This window comes from Acanthaster planci, linkage group LG04, assembly GCF_054643075.1.
Source record: "Acanthaster planci isolate LZ-2023a linkage group LG04, COTS_SCS, whole genome shotgun sequence".
Classification (NCBI taxonomy): Eukaryota; Metazoa; Echinodermata; class Asteroidea; order Valvatida; family Acanthasteridae; genus Acanthaster; species Acanthaster planci.
This window is the reverse complement of record NC_141780.1, coordinates 10333323-10357694: the sequence shown is the minus strand read 5'-3', so window position 1 is coordinate 10357694 and position 24372 is coordinate 10333323. Positions and strand designations below refer to the sequence as shown.

At 40.5% G+C, this 24372-nt stretch overlaps 1 protein-coding gene across 9 annotated transcripts in view; it reads right to left on the bottom strand.

Annotated features, from left to right (window-relative positions):
- Positions 1 to 24372, bottom strand: part of LOC110988584 (uncharacterized) — a 150181-nt gene that overhangs the window by 80482 nt on the left and 45327 nt on the right. For 8 of the 9 annotated variants that reach the window (XM_087135698.1, XM_087135699.1, XM_022252258.2 and 5 more), the window contains exon 3: positions 20333 to 20450. In XM_087135698.1, coding sequence (XP_086991824.1) covers positions 20333 to 20450 — 118 coding nt within the window. Of the gene's footprint in view, positions 1 to 20332; positions 20451 to 21412; positions 21502 to 24372 lie in introns of all 9 variants that reach the window. The other variant, XM_087135702.1, reaches the window with a different exon arrangement.

The following is a 24372-nucleotide window of genomic DNA, read 5'->3' as shown; positions in this document are numbered from 1 at the left end:
AGAATTTCTACCCCACACATGGACCTTGGGCGAAGGAAAACAGACCTCCAATGCAGAACTGAGTTGCTGGGATGTTTCGCCCTAGGTTTTTAAAATCCTCTCCCTGCTCTGACATTTTTAAAAGTTTATCTCTGAATGATGATAAATTCACAGGGTTTCTGAGACTGTTGATTTGCCAGTAATGTTTCAAAAATATTGTTTTCTGAGAAACATATTTCAGACTTTTTATTTGGTTCTCTTAACAAATATCTTGCAGTATTTTGCCCCAATCTTGACCAACCAAGTCAAGTTCCCTCGTGCTATGCAGAAAACCAATGACCGGGTTTTGTCCAAGTTTTTCTCAAATTTTTGATGTTGCTTGGTTACTGTGAAGAGTTCTTTGGATGATGTCTATGGGTCACTTTGTAAGAATGGGCTTTTCTGCCTGAACAATAGCAAACCTTATCACTTTTCCTGAGTGAAAAGTTCCCTTATTCCCTTAAGAGAATTATAACTGCAGCCCCTGGAAAACCTGTAGTGTGCCCTCTGTTGATCTACTGGAGTTTACCTTTTCTAAAAGCACATGTTGTAACAGTCATTTTTGTTGCATGATACATATTGGTCACCAAATCATCCAAAATGAATGAGCAATAAACATGTCTTTCCTGTTTGTTTGGAAGGCCTTAATCTCAGAAGAAGCATGGAAGTATTGTTTAATAATGAGAATTACTGATATGATAACTTTGTAGTGTTTTTAAGAGCTTCAGTCTTGGATTAGTTTTTTCATAAGAAAACACTGGATTCTTATACATGTACATGATAATTCTTGCCTTGTTACACGTATAACAACACATGTGTACTTGGGTTTATTGCAGTTTTCACAGAGCCTTGCAAGTTAATGTAATACTCTACTCGTCTCTCTGGAGCTGCGTAACCCATACTGCAAAGACTAAGCTTTGTTGGAGATAATCATTTGAACTTGTGTATACTGAATCTCTGTCTGGACTGAGCTTCGTTACAATGGTCACTACTAATCTTGAAGTGGAAGATGTACAATACATTATTGAAACTGCAAGCTTCTGTCGAGACCCTTGTTTATTTTTTGCGTCTACAACTTGAAATTACACTGCATCCCTCTAGTGGCGGATCTTATTAGGGCCACTGAATTCTATGAGGGATAAGAGCTGCCACGATAAGAATGGTTTATACATCCTTTTCCAGTAAGCCAACTTTGGATTTCTCTACAGATCAAACCGCTTTCCGCAAGCTGAATAATTTTTACCCAAACAGTAATTAGATTACTACGATGCAGTGCGGTACGATGCCGTTTATGTGGATCAGTAGCCATTTTACCAGTGCTTATCGTGAGTGGTTTAAGCCAGGAGGGCCACGCAGCCAGAATGTTACCCCCCCTCGCAAAGTTTTACCACCCTGCCGTTTTTCCTACCAGGCTACCCTTCCACTCCATTTTGTTGTCTTAATAGACATATCCTATAAGACGCCATTCTGAGAGGCCATTTACACTCATGCAGCTGTCTCAACCTGAGCGTGCATGCGCACTTTGGCAATTAACTACTGCCTATTGGTCAAGAAAGAATTTCACATGCATGGGCAACCTGCATGCAAACAGGATAGCCCCGTAGTCATGGCTTTTAATTTGCGTCGTCAGATTTTTCTATAGTTTATGTAATCGCGATTGAAGTTTACCACACTCTGTGGAAAGAGTGTGAAGAGTATGCATTTTAATATTCAGATTGGGATTGCCTGCCACCCTGCTAAAAGTATTTTAGCCAGTGAAGAACACTATGCGTTGTTAATTTGCAATTTTAAAAAATCCAAATATTCCTCAAGATAATGGTGAAAGCAACACAATCCATGCCTGTATTGTATTTTCTTGTTCAGAGTTAAGTGGCACTACTATAAGCTAGAGCTTTGGGGGAACTGCATGCTGTGACAGTATATTTTGTTGCTTCATTGCAACAACAGCTAATGTGGTACATGATGCATTTGAGATATGAACAGTTTCAGTTTGAATGTCTTATGCGCTAATTTTAGAATAACACTTTCTTAGAAAACAAAGTACACTGGATGGATGGGTTGCTATAGTTGCCTGGGGCTTTTCTACATGACGTCTGATGGGTTATACCATTTGTTGAGTGAAATACAGTAGATATACATGAACAATGTATAGCTGTTTCAAAGCTCAAGATTTTGGATCATTCCAGATCACTTCCAAAGGAAAACCTTTTGGTTCGGTCTCCAAAACTGTATTTCCTGGTGAGGTTTTTAAGAAGTAAAAATTTTGTACAAATGTCATTTTCCAGAAAATTAATAAAAGCAATTTTGCCAGATTCCCAACTCGCACTCTGACTTGTGAGGAAGGATAATAACAGGAGCCAAATATATTGCAGGGCCAAATGTTTCATGTTCATAACATTTGATCTACGTTCATCTTGTTAGACTAAAGTCATAGAAACTCTTACATCCATTGTATATTGATTAAAAATGCTCTGTGTCTCCCTTATTACTTAAAAATCTGTTGACTAAATATACAGCATGTCATTTTTTTCTGGATTTGGCATGCAAATATGTACATTTTAAAATGTACCCAACTACACGCTCATAATGAATTGTGTCGGACGTCAGGGCCAGGTGCATTTGCCTTCGATCCATGCCTGTTTTTAACCATTTAAAATGTACTGCATTTTAACATTGAACTGGAATTTTGTTACATGGACAAAATTTCAATATATATAGTTTGTCAGGAAATTACTTGTTAGGGTGGTTCTGGCTGAAAAGTGGATTCCTACGTAGATTTTTTTAAGCATAAAGAAGCTTCGATCCAATCCAGAACAAGTGGCATCGGCATTTAGGAAAGACAGAGTTCTCCATGAGGGGTTTTAGCAGGGTGGGCCACCCTGCCAAAAGATTAGACCGCCCAGCTAAAGTTTTGCTACCCAGCCAAATTCTCACCGCCTTGCTCTTTTTCCCATTGGATTTTCCCTATTCTCCATCATCTTCACAGTTCATTTGAATGCAAAGATGTTTACTACACTTTATGGAACAAACATGATGAGTTTGCCATCATTATTCAGCACAACAGAAAAGCACCTCACACCATTTGTGATCAAAGCAGAATGCAGAACACATGTAGTACAAAAGCACAAAATCAAGAAATTCTCAATTAGAAGAGAAGCTTGCTACAATGGCTCTAGCCAGCTTTTTATATGAGAAAAAAACTTGTCACTATTTTTCGAAACTGGTTAAACAGACTCAGAACTGGAAGTGTTGTCACCTTTGACGATCCGGTTAGTCCAAATTAAAAACTTTAATGTTAAAAGTAATTTTGTACATGTAGTTTTTACAATACATGAGGTGGACTACTGACTATATTTCACCGGTATTATAGGATTTTGTCACTGGAATCTTGATGTAACCCCATTCTAAAAGAGGTCTTGGGTTATAATTTCACATTTTATTTGTATATGACTATGTATTCCTTTTGCATACTGTAATTGTTCTTTCCTGAGCTTTTGACTTTTCTACTGGTAAGAATGCAGTGTTCCGGTCGTGAACCTTTGATCTATTGCCTATTCCTTTTGTCAAATAGCCTACTCTTTATTTTGTTTATCTCTAATGTTCCTGCTTTCCTAGGAGATCACAGGATGCTCTTTGTATCCACTGACTTTATTCTCTGACTAGTACACCAGTGTGTACATTCCCAGTAAACTTTTCAGGAGATCAGCAGGATGTTGCGACACTTAATCCCTAGTTGTTGTTCACACCTTACCCAAGCTGTGAAAGCTATGAACTTCAGCTGAGTGCTCATCTGCAGATTTTGAATATACACTGTATGTGTAAGTCAGGACTTATTATCCATCACATCCATGGTGTAAGTTAACGACTGACAGTAGTCCTACAGTTAGGACTGATGCTTTTGCAAAGCTTTTCTATGGTTTATTTGAACAGGGTTTCGTGAATATTCAGTAGATTCTGATATGCACTGAATTAATCAGAAGTTAGAGATACGAATTGTCTCTTGGTCAAGCTTTAGACTTTGTTTTCATATAGACCTATATATAAACAGTCTGATTAAGAGTTGGAGTTTTCGCCAACTGATTCCTACTTTATGATATGTTGGACTGAGAAATGTATTCCTAGGGTGATCCTGTCTAGTTTTAAGATTTGTTTTAAGTCAGTGCCTCAGATATATTTTCCCTTTACATGTTAATTTACAAGTTACATGCACGATGGTATTTTATTTTGAGGTTTATACAAAATGTACAGCTACCAAAGCACGTAACCCATAGAAAGTCGGTTGAGCTGGTCTGACCTTGTAACTGTTTTTATATTACTAATGTGGCATGGACCACTATGCTCTCTATCTTAGGCTCTCTATCTTAGTTACTGATCTGCATGTTCTGAAAGAGGGTGCCGGACGGGAGTTTCTGTAGTCCACCTGAAGAGCTGTTGCCAGGCATCTCAGCCACCAAGCTTCATATATTGTGACTTGCAGACACAGCACAAGTACACCTTGGCATCTTTGGCATTAATCACCAACATCAACCTAGCAAGATCCATACGTATTCCTTTGCATTACATTTCTCCTGCTGAACTTTTGCTCTTCACTTTGCCAACTGGCTACACAATATGACAGACTCCTGTTCTCCCACCTTGGAACAACTCATTGCAACTCATCTCTAATCTAGAACTTTGGTGCCATTTTTTTCTTGAGCTCAAAGTGTATTCTAACTTAACAAGATCCAGCATTTTTCTGTAAATCTCCTATTTCAATTTATGGCCATCTGAATTGGTGCTCTCTGGATTCACTTAATATTTCTCATATTGATTGGCTTGTATATCCCCTCCAATAAAACAAAATCTCTTTTGTACATACGTTAAATTCTGAGTTGTGTGAGGTCAAGAGTTTTTTCAAAAGGAAATTAAATTAATATGAAATTTGGTTCCTGCTATTTTGAAATGTGAACCACGGGTTACATTACTATGGAGTTATTTTTGAGATCTGGAATTAGGGAAGTGACTGCACATCATCCACTCGCACTGTGAGCACATACACACTGTACATGTAATTCTGAACCATCCACTTGAAGGGGAGTTCAGATCAGTAAAACAAAGAAAATACCCCCCAAAAAGATCAACGTATGACAACCTCCCGAAAACAATCTTGCCTTCATTTCAACATGAGCAGATCTGATTCAAGAAGTCTAAAGAAAGTGCCCAGGAAATACCTCAGATTGCACCTCAAAGCATCTATAATCCAAAGTTTCCTGGGGCCCTTGAGCAGGCCCTAGACCCTATGTCATAATGGCTTCACGTTATGCACCTGCATCATGTGTCGCCCTGCAATAATTTTAGGCTGTGGAGAACACTGAAGATGTACATGTAAGATCTCTTTCACCCATGGTGGATTATAATTATCCCATTTGATCTGTTCATGTACAAAGGAATGTACCCATGCACCAACGAAGTACATGTAAGCATTATGTTGGTTTGTTGTGCACTGGCCATGCCAAACTGATCAACTTCATGTAGTTCGTTTTTTATCGTAATCAGATTTACATATACAAGGCATGAGGCTTTTGTTTAGTGATGACGTGCCACAGTTTATAGGGACATGTCTATGCACATTGCTTATTCACAGTTCTAAAATTCACACTTGTGGTAAAAAGAACTCTAGGAGGAAAGAGCAAGGACCCATTGCACGTGCAGTGTTCCCAAGACATACAGGACATTGTGCATGTAGTTTACCCATCATGCATAAAGCATTGCATGTGCAGTTTATCCAATTTATGTATCTTGTACATGTATATCGGCATTCCTAGCTTTTGCATGCATTGAGGATTTCCTGCACTAGAATTTAGTAAACGTGTATTGCGCTAACATATGTACAACCAAAATATATGTCATCGCGGGAACCTTTACTCTGGCCCTACCCTTACAAAAATGTCCCATGCAGATCCCATGGGCATTCCATGGGCATCCCATGGGACCCCATGTGTACGCCATGGGACTGGCAAAAAAAAGTTGGTTGAAGTGATCACCATAGGTAATTTTGTGGATACCATGGGAACACCATGAGGCTTTTATGATCAGCATGGGAACACCATGGGGTTTTTATGATCAGCATGGGAACACCATGGGGTTTTTACGATCAGCATGGGAACACCACAGGGTTTTTATGATCAGCATGGGAACACCATGGTGCTTTTATGATCAGCATGGGAACACCACAGGGTTTTTATGATCTGCATGGGAACACCATGGTGCTTTTATGATCAGTATGGGAACACCATAGGGTTTTTATACTCTACATCGGAATACAATGTGATTTGTATGCGGACACCACGGAAACGCCACACAAACACTATTCAAATGTTTGCAATCATCAAGAGAACACTGAGATTTGCACTGATATGGCATCTACACAGGTACACTTAGAGGCTTTGTTGTATTGTAAACCACATTAGCTGCAGTACACATTAGTACACAGTTTGCAATGGAATGTTGATTTGATGACTGCAACTTTGCCCGTCACCATGAGATGCACAGGACATTCACCATGGGAGGCATGGGTAAATCACCATGGGAGGCATGGGTAAATCACCATGGGACGCAAGGAACAATTGACATGGAACAATCACCATGAGATGCAAGGGACAATCGACATGGGAAAATCACCATAGGACGCATGGGAAAATCACCATGGGATGCATGGGACAATCCCCATGGGACAAATGGGGCAACCACCACGGGACAAATGGGAAAATCACCATGGGATGCATGGGACAATCACCATGGGACAAATGAGGCAACCACCATGACACAAATGGGGCAACCACCATGGGACGCATGGGAAAATCACTATGGGACACAAGGGTAAATCACCATGGGACACATGGGTAAATCACCATTGGATGTGTGGGAAAATCATCATGGTATATGACAATTGAATCACCATGGGAATATTTTGGGAGATTACATGGGGTTCTTAAAATACACATGCGCAAAATCCCATGGGTAAAAATCCCATGCTTCATAGTGGCCAATTCACCATGTAATCCCATGGAAAATGTTCCCATGGGATACCCTCATGGGACATTTTTGTAAGGGTAAGTTTATAGAGGGAAGTGTGATAGACGAAAATGGACACCATGTGATGATGACGTCATTGGATGACAGGTCGAGTGACCTAAAATGTTTGTTATAAAGTCCTCCCCCACATTCATGTGGGACAAGTCTGCTAGACAATAAATACCCAAATAGTCAGTACATATGCAAATTTCCCATGCACCTATTGATATTCGCTGAATACATAGAGCACCCTGACATCCCAAACTGCATTACAGTCAAGCTGTCATAATCTTCCTTCTTACTGAAGGTAACTCAAGTCAGTGCAAGAATGGGGAGGACAGGCAGGTGGGGACAGTTTGAGTAGGAACCATATTCGGCACATCTGCCCCTCACATGTATGTGGGGGAGGAGTCCACTACATTTATCTGCCCAAACAGTTACTACATATGCAGTGTAGCACCAGTCTCAGGTGGGGGGTTGACTACAACAGATGCACCACTAGAGTACATGTAGGTCAAAGACCAGACTCATCAAAATGAGGTCATTACAATGACTTGTCATTTGCCTGGTCTGCAGGAGGTCACCTTGACCTCTGCTCTGCTGACAGTAAGACCACCTTGCCACGTGCGGAGTCAACCTGAAGATATCTATCAGATGGCAAATGTTGAAGGTAGAGGAAGACTTTCAACCTGTAGCCTTGTAGATGTCTGAAGGGCAAGCCCCAGAAAATAAGACAAGATGTAGATACTTGCAGATGTGGATACCTTAGATCACGGGCCCTGATATAGCTTTGACCATGTTCATCGGGGAATGATGGCCAGTCTGGGTTGGCAAATTTGATAGCAAAGACTGTCCAGCTGGTAGCATTTTAGCTAGTGAGCCATTTTGTTTTTTAAGCATGGCCTGGCAGTGCAATCAAGCTGTGCACTATACTTACGTGTAATTCAACACTTGTGTAATCTAGATCCCAAAAAATGTGAAAATAAAACCCGAGATGAAATTCAGTCTTTCCCCATGCTTCCCCCCCCCCATTAACCATTCCAAAATAGAAAATACGCTGCAGTGTATGCTGGGACTACAGTTTAGAGGTTCAAACGTATCAATGCTGGTGGTTGGGTTCCCTTACTTATAAATAGTTAATGACAGCACAATATCTATTAACCTGTCACAAAATGAACACAGGAAGCTATACTTGTTACCAGCAATCGATCATACTTGTAATCAACTTTGTTCCTATGGCAATTATTAGCTGCCATGTTGCGCCCATTCTCACATGAGGAAGTCCATGGGGGTTGAGGTTGACATATAATTGTTTCGGTACTTGTACTGGTTGCTCACTATGCTATCCCAGAATGAAATGAAAAATAACAGATTTCTTCTCGAAAGTGAAGGTTGACCAACACGTTATCTTTGTTTCTGTCAATAATCAGCGTAATTTAAAACTTGATTAGGTTCTTCTACCTCAACGATGGAACTAATTGTTGATCTTTTTTGATGCCATGTTCAGACTCGTGCATCAGTGCGAGCATGTTGCCTGTCTGTGGTGTACGTTGGGATGAGGCGGACATCATATGGCTCCTAGTAAATGCGACCTTCACAACGGACTGCAGTTCACTGTTTCCTCTGGAAGTAGCAACGGGCAGGAGGGAGGCCAACTCAGTGCTGGCATTCAGGGTGGCATCACTCAAAGAGGGAGAACATGTCCGCCACTGTATTATCAAGCCCTGGGATAAGGACTGCTCAAGGTTGATCACATGGTCTTCCATCCATTACAAGTTTCCCCTGTTAAAATGCATAACTGGTGGAAAAGTGTCGCAACTTGACGGTTGAAATAATAGGCTATTACAATTGAACTGTCACATAGTGAAGCCCGTGCTCCCTGACTAAGATACAACTGCTGAAACAGAAGCAAGGTCCATGTTCCCTGCAGAGGAGCACTGCTGGTTTTCGCCAGTGCGGGCTGTATCATTCCAGGCTGAAAGACCAGTCAAGGCATGGTCAGATATGTCCCGGAGATGCCCAGTTGAAAACTGGAGCCGTGGATGGGCTGTGGTGGTCTGAAGCCTTGACAGGGTAAGAATCCAGTGGGCTCTACAACACTCATGGAAATCTTTTAGTGTGTTAGGTGCCTTGGCCGGATGGTGTAGCAGGTGGGGTGGACCCAGCTGAGTGCGGGAAGCCTGCACTGGTGCTTTCGGTGATGGGGCGAGCAGAGGTACACTTGGTCGATCTTACTGGTGAGGTTATTTTCTCTCTGAAGCAAAACTGCGACTAATGCCTACTGCAGTTTCCAGGAGAATACTGACGCAGGTGGCCTGTGAGTTCCTCTGGGTCATGGCAATCGATAGATGGGGTGTACTTGCCAGTGATGGCAAGACATGCACGGGAAATGTTAGAAGGAGTACACTCTAAGGGGTCCTGGCTGGCTCAGTAGACCAGCAATGGACCTTGGAGACAGGGGCTTAGCCAGTGCCCCTGTTCAAATGACTAACCCTTTATCCTCGTCCTTCTTGCCAGCAGAAATGGGGCATGACTAGTTCCTAGCGTGTTTCCCCTAAACGGCCAGCTAAGGCCTTCCAATATGCTACCGCATATAGTTAAGGTAGTTAAGGGAGTATCTTGAATGAGCCTCATAGTACCAACAATAACACCCTTCGAAGTCCCCTGGAGTCCAACACTGTCTGGAGCTATAGAAAGGCTACCCAAACCTTCCCAATCCTGGCCTGCATCTATCCCTCCCTCCCTATTGATGATGCTTAGGTAGGTGAAGGAGTCCACCTCCTCAAGAGCATTTCGTTGTAGCAATAGAGTGTCAGTACACGTACTGTTCATCTTAAAGAATTTCGTCTTCTTTTGGTGGATGTTCAGGCCTACTTTTACAGACGAGTCCTCGAGTCTTGCGGGCTAGCTTGTCCTGCATCTGCTGCTGGTTGTGGGACAGTAGAGCCAAATTATCAGCAAAGTCCAGGTCATCAAGCCGAGACCAAAGTATCCACTGTATACCATTCCTTTTCTGGTCAGCTGTCATCTTCATCACCCAGTCAATAATCGGGAGGAAAAGGAATGAAGATGAAGGCACCCTTAGCTCACTCCGGTCTTGATTTAGAAATGTCATGCTACTGACCTCATGTTACGATGTCATGAGGTGACAGGTCACATGATATTAAATGTGCACCCTTCAAAGCACTATAGCTTCAGTATTACAAGTCCAAATCAGGTTAGAACACTGCTGGCCCTTAAGACTGGACCATGTTATGAATAAAACTGCAAGCCACTTTTAAATGACATGATGTGTCAGCCAACAACATATTAGACCTTATACCTTCTGTAGAACCCCAATTCCTTCTGAACTTAGCAAGTCCTGAGACTGTCATCAAAGCCTTCTCTAAAAACGTCAAAGCAGCTGTATTTATCACTATGATGAACACACATCTTATACTGAGAATTGTCATGCAATATGGTGGACAAGAGGCTGATGGTAGCGGTGGTAGCGGAACAATGTTCAAAGCTGGGGGGACAGTAGTGAGACTACAGGCATCAGCCATTAAAGAGCTTGTCTAAAAGGTCGCTGCAGTTTAACTGCACGTGGTCACCGTGGTTAAGCCCTGTTGCTAGGAACTGCGGCGACCGCATCGAAGTTCACTCACGAAAAGAACATTTAATGAGGCAGCCCCAGGATGAACGCAATTGTTATGCTAATGCTCTTGAATTATGCATGCCTGCCGCAGCAACCGCAGTCAACCCGAACATTCTATGGGTGGTGCACAGACAGACGCTCGGTGTACAAGTACATGTTCATGTATATCTACTGGTTATTTTTGGAATGTGTAAAGTGGGCACCGCATCTGCAACTCAAAGCGTCGGTGACACAAATAAGGTGAATTTTTCTCAGACTGTCACAAAAAAGCAGACTCTCTATATGCTGCAACTTGGCAAAAATCACACATGGACAACGCTTTCCTGCATTTCAACACACGCGCGGGTGTTTACGTACAGCATCGTTTGCACAGACGTGTACACCCAGGCTTGTGCAAGGATTAAATGATGTGACTTTTTGTTACTTCATGAAAATAGAGAAACACAGAGGCTAACCTTTTTGTTGGTTATTTGTTTACAGCTGCTATGAAATTAAACAACATTTTGCTTTGAAACTCTGCTAATTTGTTCATCAGATCAAAGGAAGTAAAATGGCAGGAAAAACTCCCGATTAAAAAAGATTCAATTTTCTGCCAGCAGGTTTTTGTCACTTCATGAAAACACCAGCGAATTAATCAAATATATTGTAATGTGTTTAGAATAATAAAATCCTCTGTCGTATAAAAAAATTTTAATGTGCATATGAGATTAAAAAAGCAAATACATGTGTGAAATCATCGATCCTGGGATTTTTAAATCACAAGGCTTTTGATTGCCTTGGATGACGACAAAACTAAACGGCATGCACACGTAGGCCGGTGTGTACCTGCAAGAATGTGAAGACTCATCAACTGAAGCCCCTATCCATGTAAGTAGTCTTTCCAACACAAATTGTGTCATGGACAGACATTTGTATTTTATTTTCTGTCTGTCTTATGATTTTCGACACTAGCTTCAAGACATGATTTATTGACAATCCAAGTTCTAGTGTGGGATTTCTTTTTCTCCTGCACTCTCTTGGCCAAATTTTGAAGAACCGTGGTCCTTGCCTTCTTCCCCTGTAGGTTCAGGTGTCTGATCTGTTCCATTTTGCTCTTTTCATCTAGGGATTGTTTGGCAGCCTTCTTGCTATGCACAGCTTTCTTAATTTCCATAATCCTCCGTTGTTTTTCCCTCGTCTCTTAGAGGTTTCAACTTCAGATGATATACAAAACTTAAATTCCTAATGTTTCTAAGGTTCTGTCTACTGGCTCCTTCAATGTCTCCTTGGTCGCTGTTGTCCTCCTTGCCCTTAGAGCAGACCTGACACATTGAATGGCCCCATATGTATCCTCCTTCATCCTACTACTTTTACATCTCATCACATCACCCATAGTATTGAAGGAAGATATAACCTGTCAGTGCAAAATAGAAATTTAGTTACTTTAATTAAACTCCCAATGCAAAAAATGCCAACCTGTAACAGTTTATGAAAAATCTTTAGTCTTTACTAAAACAATTTTGTAACACCATAGGCATGTTCACGTAGATGTACTCACCTGTGGGCCTGAGACGATGGAACAAACTGTCAGAACTTTGCACAAGGAAGGATAGGAGCCACTCTTCAGGATATGTGTCCACCACTCATCGATCTGCATCTCGTCTGGCATTGGGGGGAGGTGATGATCTACCATGTACCTACATGTACATAAAGAGGCAATATTTACAAAGCAAAATCGTCTTAAAAACTGATTTAATGATAAGCTTCACAGATTTTAACTTTTGAAATAAAAAAAGCATAACATGTATATTACTTTTGAGTTATACAATACTTTACCTATGAACTTCAAGGTCCCAGCTGTCTCTTTCGAATCACTGAGCATTGAAGATGGCAATAGGGGAAGTAGCTCTTTTAACAGTTTACGGGACATATGGTGGCCATGTGCTGCTGGAACTATACTTGACAATGCCTTGAGTACAGGACTGTCAAGAGGTAGCTTTCTCTGGAGGTATTTGCCACATGCTTGGTAAGCAGATAATGTTCGGTGGTTAAACTCCAACAAGAGCGAATCAGTGGCATTCATCATTTTCAAAATGTCTTTTGCCTTTGACCCGACGAACATATGCTTCTTCAGAAACTTGCTATCAGTTAGAGGCATATGTGTAGCTTTAAGCTAACTACATGTACATGTTGGTGACTTTCCAATGACCTCTTCCTGTTTGATGTAACATGACAGGAAGTCTCTGAACAGCTATTCTTGTTAGTCGGCAAGGACATGGACCATAGGCTGCTTTGACTGAAAGAGCACTACGTAACTCTTCAGAAGAAGCACTGCCTGGTAAAAACAAAGTGTAAGGAGCGACTTCGCTTGGAACAAAACTTTGGAAATGATGCATTGCTTGCGCTTCTTCCCATTGTAGCGAAATAGTGGGGTGGTTAGAGCACCCTCTTTAATCATTTGCAGTTAAGCATTTATATCCCATAATCATAACCCGCGCATGGGTATATAAGGAGTGCGCGCGAGCTACTCGCGGTCTTTCCTGTCTTTCTGTTGTTCGGTCATATTTGTGCGTGACGAGTTCGTACTGCTGCTTGGTTTGGCTGTCAGAGCAGAACGCTGTGCTGGAGAGTGATTACTGGGCACTAGGTTAGTGCAACTTCATTCAATTATTGTAATTAGTCCTGATAAGCACTCACATCTCTTTTATGGTCATCTTTTACGTAATTCAGCAGTAAACAGTGCAAGTAAAGACGTAGGTGGTGTAAACAATTTGCAAATCCACAAGCCGCCTAATTAGGAGTTGCCTATTTAGGAGTCTCCTGTTTAAGAGAGTGCCAATATTAAAATAATCAACCAATCAAATTTGAAGCAAACCAGAGTCTTTATTGAGTTCGTCCAGGAAATCCCCCAGTACCAATAACCCACGGTACCGGCCCCCTTTCTGCCAGCCCCCGAGACCAGACCCGTGGGTGCAACTTGTTGGGCTTCGGCGCCTGGCGGTAGACTGCCTCCAAACGGACCTGCCCTCCTGGTCGCCTATACAGCTGCTCTTCGGGTCGACCAAAGGCACGCGTGAGGCTCCGTCTCTGGAGACCGCTACACCATCATCAGTCATGTTCTTGGAACCAAGCACTTTCCAAATCTCCCTAAGCCTTTTCATGTGCATATTTGCTGATATCATGTCTCCGGAAAATCACCATAATCTCACTGAGATACACGGCTCTGTCCTCTTGTCATGAAGCCATAGTAAAATACCTGATAGGCATCCCACATGCGAAGCGTTAAAAGTGAGCAATCGTAGCATGACAGCCACCGGTAGCTTATGAACCTCTCTGGCACCATAAATGAGATATTCCAAAGCTCACAAACCTCCTAGAGTAACTCCTTGAGCTCAACTGACCACCGATGGTCAATGATAACATTATTTAAGAGGCCTTCAACATGATGCTCGAAAGGCTCATAAAACTTTTTGCAAGCATTGTGTAACATCCAGTAATTCTGAATATTTGTTCTTTCTTATCTGCACCTCAAGACCACTCTTTGGTCCTCTCATCAGTTTAGTTTATTACCTTTATTGCACAAAACATGGAAACCAACCTGTGGTGCAAAAGGGAAACCCCGAACAGGCAAACAGGCCCACTAACTGGGGACCCTTGTGTACACAAAAATAACAACACAACAACATATGTACGAACCAGATACAAAAAAGGTCATAAAAATGCAAAAACAAATTTAAAAGTTACAAATTATAAAGCGACTGCATATTGCACAGAAGATCAAAATATAGAAATCGTAACTCTGCCCCCACATTGCATGTCCCATAACAGGAATCCGTCAAGATGGCCATGAGGTTTTTCCAGGGGATTTCATGTTTTCGAAAGGGGTCATCCAGGGCTTTCATGATAGAGTCTGTATTAACCCTGATTAACTCGACAGCTGCAAGATGCTCAACCATGATTCGACCCTCATCAGCAGAGTAGTAGCTCACCAGTACTGCGAACACAGAAGGCAGAATAGTGCAGTCTTCATGTGTTTAAGAGTCTTATCACGGAAAGTTTTTTTCAGACCATGCATCTTGTAGCCTGCTGATGTTCTGTCCATTGGCAGGGAGCTACAAGTGAGCACAAGGGTATCCTTTGTACTGTAAGCTAATAAGCTGGTTCAATAACTACTTGTGCCATGGTCATAGGTATACTGTGCTCTGCCAACACTCCAAGAACCTACGCCTGAATAAAAGAGAAGTGCAATGCTTCAGTAAATAAAATCATTAAAAAAAGTTTATCATTCACACTTACCCTGAAACTGCTTAATTAAGGAAACTATTTGTACATGTAGCTTCAATTACTTTTTAAAAAATGGGAAATTTAATTTGTTTCAGAAAGCATTTTAATGTAAGTAAATTTTTGTTCGGCCTAATAATTTGATATGCTTCAATATTTTGTTGCTTTTGGGACATACATGTACTAAAAAAAAAAAGGTCGCTGCAGGGTAAAATTAGTGTTGTCCATCAGCCTATGGACTGGAATTCTTTCCAAACATGCCACAAATGTGATTACATGTGATTTTAGCAACGATGCCTGTCTAGCACCAGCTTCAGATTTTCACGTTGAACTCACCAAGCCTTTACATGCTAGGAGAGTTTGGCGTGCGATACCAGGGCTTTTTTGCCGCTGGCCGCATACTTGATGTTATTATTATTATTATTTATTTGACCATCACGAGAACAAACAAAGCAAAGTTCAGAAAAATCTGAATACATAACAAGACAAATAACAGTTATGAGGGTCTGGGACTGCAAAAGTAAAATAAACTACTATTACCCGCGGGTATGCAGCCCCATCATCATGGCAGAAAGTATAGAGTACTTTTCCTGTGAGTGTTGGTTTGACAAAACACTGGCTTAACTGCACTTTCAGGCCGTCCACCATGACATGCTTTTCCAACCAATTCCATTTAAAGTTATTGGTGACATATTTATCTAGCTCTCTTGCTAACAAGTCTCCTTTTGAGAGAATTTTCTTGTTGAACTTGGAGAGCGACACGTTGGCTCTGACTTTGTACTGTACATGTACCCGTATGCACGTGTACAACTGTACACACGCACACGGTATGATACTACGAATGTGCACATGTACACGAACTGCAAAATTATGTTAATTTGATCTTCAAACAAGTGAATTACCTTACTGATACTGCATTCAACGTCTGCAGGAACTAGACTACATAGAGCAGTACACGTATCGAGCCCAGAATGCAACATGGATGTACATATACGCATACAACAATGTGAACCATACTACTCCCACGTGCACACCAACACCGAGAACATGTCTCTATGGGAGAAGCCTGCAGCCAATGGAGCATGCGTGTGTTGACATCGTTCTCATGTGTCTGAAGTCAAATCGTGTGCGTACGGTTTACACAGTGGTGATCGTACATGCGATGCAGCTGGGCTCGATACGAGCACCAGGTTTCACATTTTACTCATGTATAATGCACGTGAAATACCAGTCTTGTAAAACCTCGTTCTCAGATATGAGGACATGTGAGGAATATAAAAGTACATGTACGTTGCACAGTAGTGTACATTACATACATGTACATGTACATTGTATACATGTACATGTACTGTGCATATTGTAAATATAATGCAGACGTCCGAGGTAGTCCGACGTGTGAGTTTATTCTTCCGTTTATTTTGGCATGCATGCAAATGCGATATGAATATTTAATTAGCATATTGTACCCCCGATTTTCTCAACCGATTCGCGTGATTCACAAGGGTCAACTTTTGAGGCCCAAAAAAATGCAATTCTGGAAAAAAACAGAGCAATCACATCCCTGATATCTAATAAAAAAGAAAACTATGAGACAAAAATACCCACTTTATTCACCACTTTAACACGTACATTTTCTAGAGACTATTGAGTCTAAAAATTCACTTGAAGTACTTCTCAAAGTTGCTCCGGGGTTATGACCTTGAGGTTGCTGGCATGGTCAACAAAAAAATGATGTACAGGGTGTTTCTGGATATGATCGTAAACTCGGGATAATTGAATTTTAACCAAAAACATAGTAAACATGAGACACAACTAGAACGGCAAAGCCGCCATGGCTCATTACTTGTTATGAATTTGAATTTCTTTCTTGTAATAACAGGAAAGAGACATCCAAGTTATACAAATATGGTTACTAAATCAAACAAGTAAATACTAACAAAGCTTCATCAAAATTTTTTACAAGATTGGTTGACATATGACTGCAATACAGATGTACAAGCTATTTTATCAACCTTAGCAATACAATTCATTGTACTCTATGAGAAAAAAACCTACTCAGTGCTGTGTGCAGACTGTGAGTTGAAAGGCGCCTGTCATTTAAAATGAAATCAACAAAGAGCACCACCAAGGGAGACACAGGTACAAAGGCTTCACAGTTCTTTACAGGAGAGAGGAATGCCCATAGAAATTGGGTCCAGCTAGTACAGTCAGACAGGACCTGCATGATTATATAAGCAGTGCATTTGTAAGTTTGACAGATGGTGCATAATTAAAATTCCTCTTAAGTACTGGGTACATGTACAGTTCTGCAATTTGTATCCAACCCCATCATCCTATCTATCTCCTACTCCACCCCTGCCCATTATTCCCTTCACTTCTTACTCTGGCTGTCCCATCATCCCACTAATCCAGCCCAACCATTATACCAACCTTATCCAGCATTTCATCCACTTTCTTCATACATGTACTTTGTCCCCATGATCCTCCTCCTACAGATACCCCTCCCCCAACAAACATACTAATCTCTCACTTGGAGTCCCCCCCCATCCTTTGCATTTTCCCCAAATAATGTACATTTACATTTGTATGTGTCAGAACACTGTCTATACATACACGCACACATGTGTGTAAACGCCTTCAATCGTGGACTCCTTATTGTTCCTCTTTTGTTCATACTTTAACCTTTGCAGAAGACCTCCCATATGTTTTGTACATGTTTTCTAACCGTGGACTCTTCAGCAACCGTGGACCCTATTATCCCTATTGTTAAAGGTCCACGATTGAAGGCGTTTACACACTCACATGTACACCCATGTAAACATATTTTTAAGCAATTGTGGATGTTCCTATTGTCCTCTTTTGATCATACTTTTTGGAATGTTTTGTACACGTTTGGCAATCGTGGATGTATCAGGAATTGTGGATGGTCATTAATTCTTTTGTTTAACGTCCACGATTGTTTGGGAACATCAGTGCACCTAAACATACAGACGTACATTACACAAATGTTCAGTACATACCATATGTACTGTACATAATGCAGGGCAAATACACAAAATAACTCAAAACTTTAACCCTAACAGTAACAAATCCTCCAATTTCAATATGATTTTACATACACCCAAGGGGTTAGGGTTAACATTCATCTTTTATAATTTTCATTAAATTCATAAGTTTCCAAGCATTAGTGCCATATGAGACGATTTAAATACTGATGGAATTCCAAGAAGAAGCAAACCGGCACTCAATGGCACATTTTAACACCTTTGGAGGGCGGATGGCCCGACAGACAGAAAGAAGACCGAAAATCGGCATTACATAGGCTTGCACTTGCTTTGCAGCTCGCCAAAAATCTAAAGCAGAAAACGGGTATGCTGTCATTAAGTATTGGGAAAAATGCTTATTTAAAAGGCTAAGACATGCAAGATTTTTGAAATACATGCCCCGTCTTTGTTTTAAGATTGAAAGACTTCATTCTGAAATTAACCTACGCCCCTTCTCCCTAAAAAATTATGCAAAAACTGACCAACAATAAACATGAATTCTAATTCCCTCTCGTGTATTTGCGTATTTACATCACAAAAACATTTGGGCATCAAATTTTTAACGGCCCAGGGCCTTTCCGATCAAAATAAAAGTAAAAAATTATTCAGTAGGCAAAAAAAATTCCCCTTTCTAAACAGTAATTGACAGCTCCTGTGTCTGTGTGTGTACTTCTCTGACGGGTTCCACGAATAGGTGACCGGTGGATCTCCTCAAACATTTATACAAAGTATTTCTTTGCGATTGGATGGCAAGCTCCAATCAGATTACCAGCAGTCGTTGGGAATTTAAAATTGTGCCTCTGAAGGAAGACAGTTGCCGTTGTCATTACAGCAGTGAAAGGCGCTGGCCAGTGCCAACTATTTCAAAGTGAATGAATTTGGGCTAACCAATCACACACTGACAAACTCTGAGGCACAAAAGTGCTAATCATAAAGAAGGACCTCGAGGACTGAACATGACTCTTGTGCAACAATTAAGGGCTAGGGAACTGGATTCCAATAAAATTAAAATAGACCTACGCCCCGGGGTCGGCACACCCTGGCTGCCCGACCGTCGGCGCCATTGACCTACTTAGTGTTCCTGCATAACAAAGGGTACAGATTTGCATAATACTTTCACAGATGACTACATTCTGGGTACTTGTAGGCAGCTGCGGTGCGCCGACAGAATCACAGACACTCACCTGATGCTGGCAATTTTCACTAATAAAGGCTTTCGCTTTCTGTTGAAAAAAAAACTTTGAATTTTGTCCAACAGGTGAAACAAAATCGCGGAGTTGTCACAATTGTCCACGCACAAGGTTTTTTGGCATAACAGAAGGCCGAGTCTCAAAACGTTTTTCTGTTACTGTGTATAAACGGAGGACTGCAGCTTGGCATCTGTGTACCGAATAAACTGCTCTCCTAGCTTATCAAACCACAGTCATCAACTGACATCCTCCATGCCCAACCGTCAACATACCTATTGCCAAGACATAGACAAGAAACCAGCAACCAAACAATATATAAGCTCTTAACATTGTCAATTATCATTGGTTGTATTAAAAGAAATGCTAAGATCGGGAGAATGATTATTTTTGGCGGATTGACTGCACAGAATAAAAATAAAGAGTACGCAGTGGGGCGGGGAAAAATAAAACCACGCGTGGTCTAGGTCTATAAATAAAAAGAAATGCTGGGTCAGGCATTGTCAATCAAAAGCTGTAGCCCTTAAAAAGGCAACTGGGTTCATTACCTCCCATGAGCATACATTTTATACGGTCAGTCAGAGAATTTATTTGAAATAGAGTGTCGTCGTTAATGTCGTCGAACCTCTGTCCAGATTAAAAGTTTACAATTTGGAAATTGTAGTCTTGTACATGTATTTCCTGCTCACTGGGTACTGACCACATTGCACTGGACTTTGAGGTCTATTTGAGCTGATGGCAGATCTGGAGATTGGAAAACGACTGTACTCAGAGCGTGAAATTTGATCTCCCACTACACAGGACTCGTTTTGTGGCCAAAATTCACAATGGACATCTTCTAACTCAACATTATGATGAATTCTTTTGTGTGGAGGTCCTCACAATGTATTTCATGTTTGCACACATTTACCCACAAAAGGACAAGGCAGAAAAGGTCTGTACCGTTGACTTCAACAGCAGAGCATAAAAAAGTTGACCCATTACTGACTAGTATACAACCTTTCTCAGACTACTGTACAAGAACATACATTTCTCAATACATAGTGGCATGAAGCAAACAACGTTGAAACAAACTTGATACTATTTCATACACAAAATAATCTCTTAACATAACTTAATTCTCAATTACTCACCAGTGAACATAGACAAACTTAACAGTGGTTGACATATCATAGGTGGTGTCAAGCCGTGCTAAGACATACATCACTTGGTCATCTTTCAGGAACTCATGCATCTGAGAAACATCTGAACCTGCAATACAAATTGAATGGAAATGCTAATTTTCCATATTTTATAAGCAACTGAATAGGAATGATACAAGACATGAAGCACCAACAAGCTTCAGAAAGACTACTTTTCAATTTTACTGTAAACATTATATACAGGTGTGTCCTATGGGCCTCCGTAGGCCTTGTGCTGCACGAAACTAGGGCAAAAAGTGGCGGGTGAGTTTGTTTTCTTAAACATTTCATTTTTGCTGTGAAGCCTTAAGGGGCCGGGGCAGGTTTCCAATCCGTGCCGCAAGCTTGCCACATGCATTATTTTATAAGAAATTTCCATTTGCAAAAATTGCACATCAGTTTCATGTGTCTCGTTTTTTAGCACAAGATGCAAAGCCAATCCAGCTATTTCCATCACTGTTACATTTAATAATTCCATTTGATTTGCAACTTATAAGTCTATAAAACAAAATAAATCATCCAATTAAAATTTAATTATTATGCACTAATTACCTTTTCATTATTGTTAATTTGAGGAAATACACAAAACTAAATGAAATTGTCAAAAACAGAAATCATTGAAATATTTCTCTGATACATGTATATCACCAGTGCACGACCTAAATTTTGTTTGGCACATTGTTCTTAAACTTTTCATAATTTGGTGAAACATACAAGATGCTTCTGTTTTCAAGCTGCATTTACATTTCTTTGGATTTTCTGTAACCCCTGAAAAACACAGGATTTGGATTTCTCACTTCTTACTCAAACATCTATCCACAAGCTACAAATCATCCCCAAAGTTTCTAATAATATTTTGCTGACCTCATTATGACAAAATATTCTAACCTTTTCGAACATTAGGAGATATAACAAATTAAAGTTTGTATCCTTTACATCATGCCACCTTGTCTATAACACTTCTAGCTGTCTTCCTAATTCCAACCCGAACAGACATGTGGTTCACGAGACATTGGACTTTAAAGAATGTACCTTTAATGTCATGTGACTTGTCATATGATGGTGTCATCCACACATCAGGTCAATTAATGTTCTTCTGAAGCCCTCCCCTTTCGAGATATCTGCGAGGTTTGAAACCAATCGGATGTGTTGTTCTTCACAAGACATACTGCTTTGACAAGTGTACTTGTAATGTCACGTTACATGGTCAGTTGATGCTGTCATCATCACATGAGGTCAATTTCAGCTATTATACCTCCTTTTCTAAAATACCTGCCAAGTTTCAACCTATGCCATGAAACAAATCATACAGGGAAACTGACTCGGTGCTTGTGAATGATTATAACAATGAACAAAGAAATTGACTGGAGTGAGATTTGAACCTGCGGCCTCTGGAATATCGTACCAGTGCTCTACCAACTGAGCTACCCAGCCCGATGTTGGTGGGTGTTAGCCAGAAGCCATTAAACCTGAAACACCATGCAACCACGGATTACACCCCAGTTACACATTAATACAACCTAGGAAGTGGTAAACAGGGATCACTCAAAGAGGATAAGGCTTTTTGAACATAAATCATGAAACAAATCATATAGGGAAACTGACTAGGTGCTTATGAACGATAAAGATGAACAAAGAAATTGACTCCCAACCTAATTGGACATGCACTTCAGGAGATAAAGTATTGTAAAGGATTCACCTCAATTAGACCTTTATAACAAAAAAACTATTGTTATCACGGAAAAAGCACAGATTACAGATATTAAACACTTTTGGTTTTTGTCCCTTTTGGCATCCTATACAATGCGATCCACTCTCCGTGGCACATGCTTGGAAATTTGCTAGCTCCTGAGTATGTATGCCCTACATACATGCATTGTGCGCCGCCTTAATTACAGGTAGATATTGCACAACCACGCACAAAGTAGCTAATGCACAGTATGCGAATGAGGTTTTTGAGTACCCAAATACTGTAAATGATCTTTGTCAGCAGTGCTTCTTGTAAAGAAGTACAACAGTTATGCACTTCATGCAATTGACTCCAATGATTTAACTAACATCTCATGGACAATTCACGCTTACAGCTTTCATGGTTGATTTTTAACCTTATTTTTAAGACTAAAAAGACTTTTTATTGTAACTTCCAGTCTGATGACATCATTGGCCCCAAACTTCTCACCTGTAATGAATGGGTAAATATCATCATACAAACCAATTTTCTAGCGATTCCAAAACACTTGGCCACAGACATCTATTCAAAATTCATTTTGGGAAATTTTCAACCTGTCGCAAGAGGGCTTGCATGACATCATCAGTAGATGTTTTGAAGAGTAAAATACCCCAAGAGACTAACACCATTGAAAACAAGTCAATATCTATTATCACTTTTAAACAATAAGCCCACTTCTGGTTTCGACCAGAAGGAAGGGTCACGTGATTTGACCCACACAAGATGAATTGAAGACCAAATTACATGTAGATTCTGCCAATAGATGCAAACAGAATGTTGTGGAGGCCATGGTTCATTTCATATGGAGTTTTGAAGATGTAGCACACATTTAAAAATTCAAAATTTCACATTAAATCACTTGATGACATAATTATCTTAGTGTTATACATGTATTTGCCCTATGGTTTTTGCTGGCTGTAACTTTGAGGACCACTGAAGGAAGGTAAATGACCAAAACATTGCCTTAAAAATGTGTATAAAGTCAATGGGATGAAATGAATGTTGAAAAATCAATAATAAATCCCTCAATGACGTCATCATTAGGACATTGTTCCGGGACCATCTACATGTAGGCGTAAGGGTATAAGTAAGGCTATAAGTTTGATTAAGGCATCATCCCTAAATTGACTGACTGACCGTTCTTCTGTGTATTGTCTGCATTTTTTCCAATTGGTCTGGCTTTGCTAAGTAGGGGGAATATTCACAGACACAACGGTGGTGTTCGCTGAAGCGTGACTGGTTTAATGAGCGGGGTGGCCGTTCACCCTTTTGCCATCGCAACAAAAAGCATCATGAATAAGCATGATATCTCTGGACCTCATGAATATACTGATAACCGTTCTGCGGAAAAGAAGTTCCCCCATTTCCACTACATGTATCAACATTAAAGGTTACGATTCAGGAATTCTTCATTTGTGCGAACATGCAAACTGAAGACGGTTTGGAATGATTTTTGCACATCATAATATACATTTTATGATAGTGTTGTTACGCTAGAAAAGGTACTTTTATAATCTGCGATTGCATGTTTTTAGGCTAGGTCTATACACGTGTGAAGTGGTTTCAAACCAGAAAAAAAATTTAACGGGAAATATTTATGGCATGAATCCTGCAGGTAATGCAACTCAAACCATGTGAATATATATCCACAAGTATGACCATTTCTAAGTACCCCAATACTGCCTCGCTTCAGCTCCCACTTGATAATGGTGAATGGAGCTCTCTTTAGAAATGGCCCTGGGTGTTTGGCAACAGTAGCTAAGCACGCTTGGTCACCAACAATAGTGTCTTTCTTGCAATTTCGTCCAAGAACACCAAATCAAGTCAAGACTTCATGTCGAACATGGTTTCCTAAGGGAACGAACTTCTCCCAGGTGTTGCCCGTTTGGCACAACTTCGCGAAAGACCATTTGAGCAAAGGAGACCACTAAAAGGTAAATTTGGATGTGATAATATTTGGTATTAATCTTGTACTTAGCAAAGTGAGAAAAAATGTATGGCTACAAATACATCGTTCAGAAAAACCTCCCAGTAACTTTGTGTATAAAATGTCAGAATCATTTTCCTGGGCAAATCAATATGGACGTCAAGGACTTTTGATGCATAACTTGGCTAATAATTCATGGGTGCACATTTTCCAGCACCGAAAACGTTGTGTTTAAAAACTAGCATTAAATTTTATAATTGGTCGTAAGCAGTTGATGGACTACATAAGGCGTCTTCCCTAAACCTCATGTTCTGTGAATTGTAACCTTTACTTCCT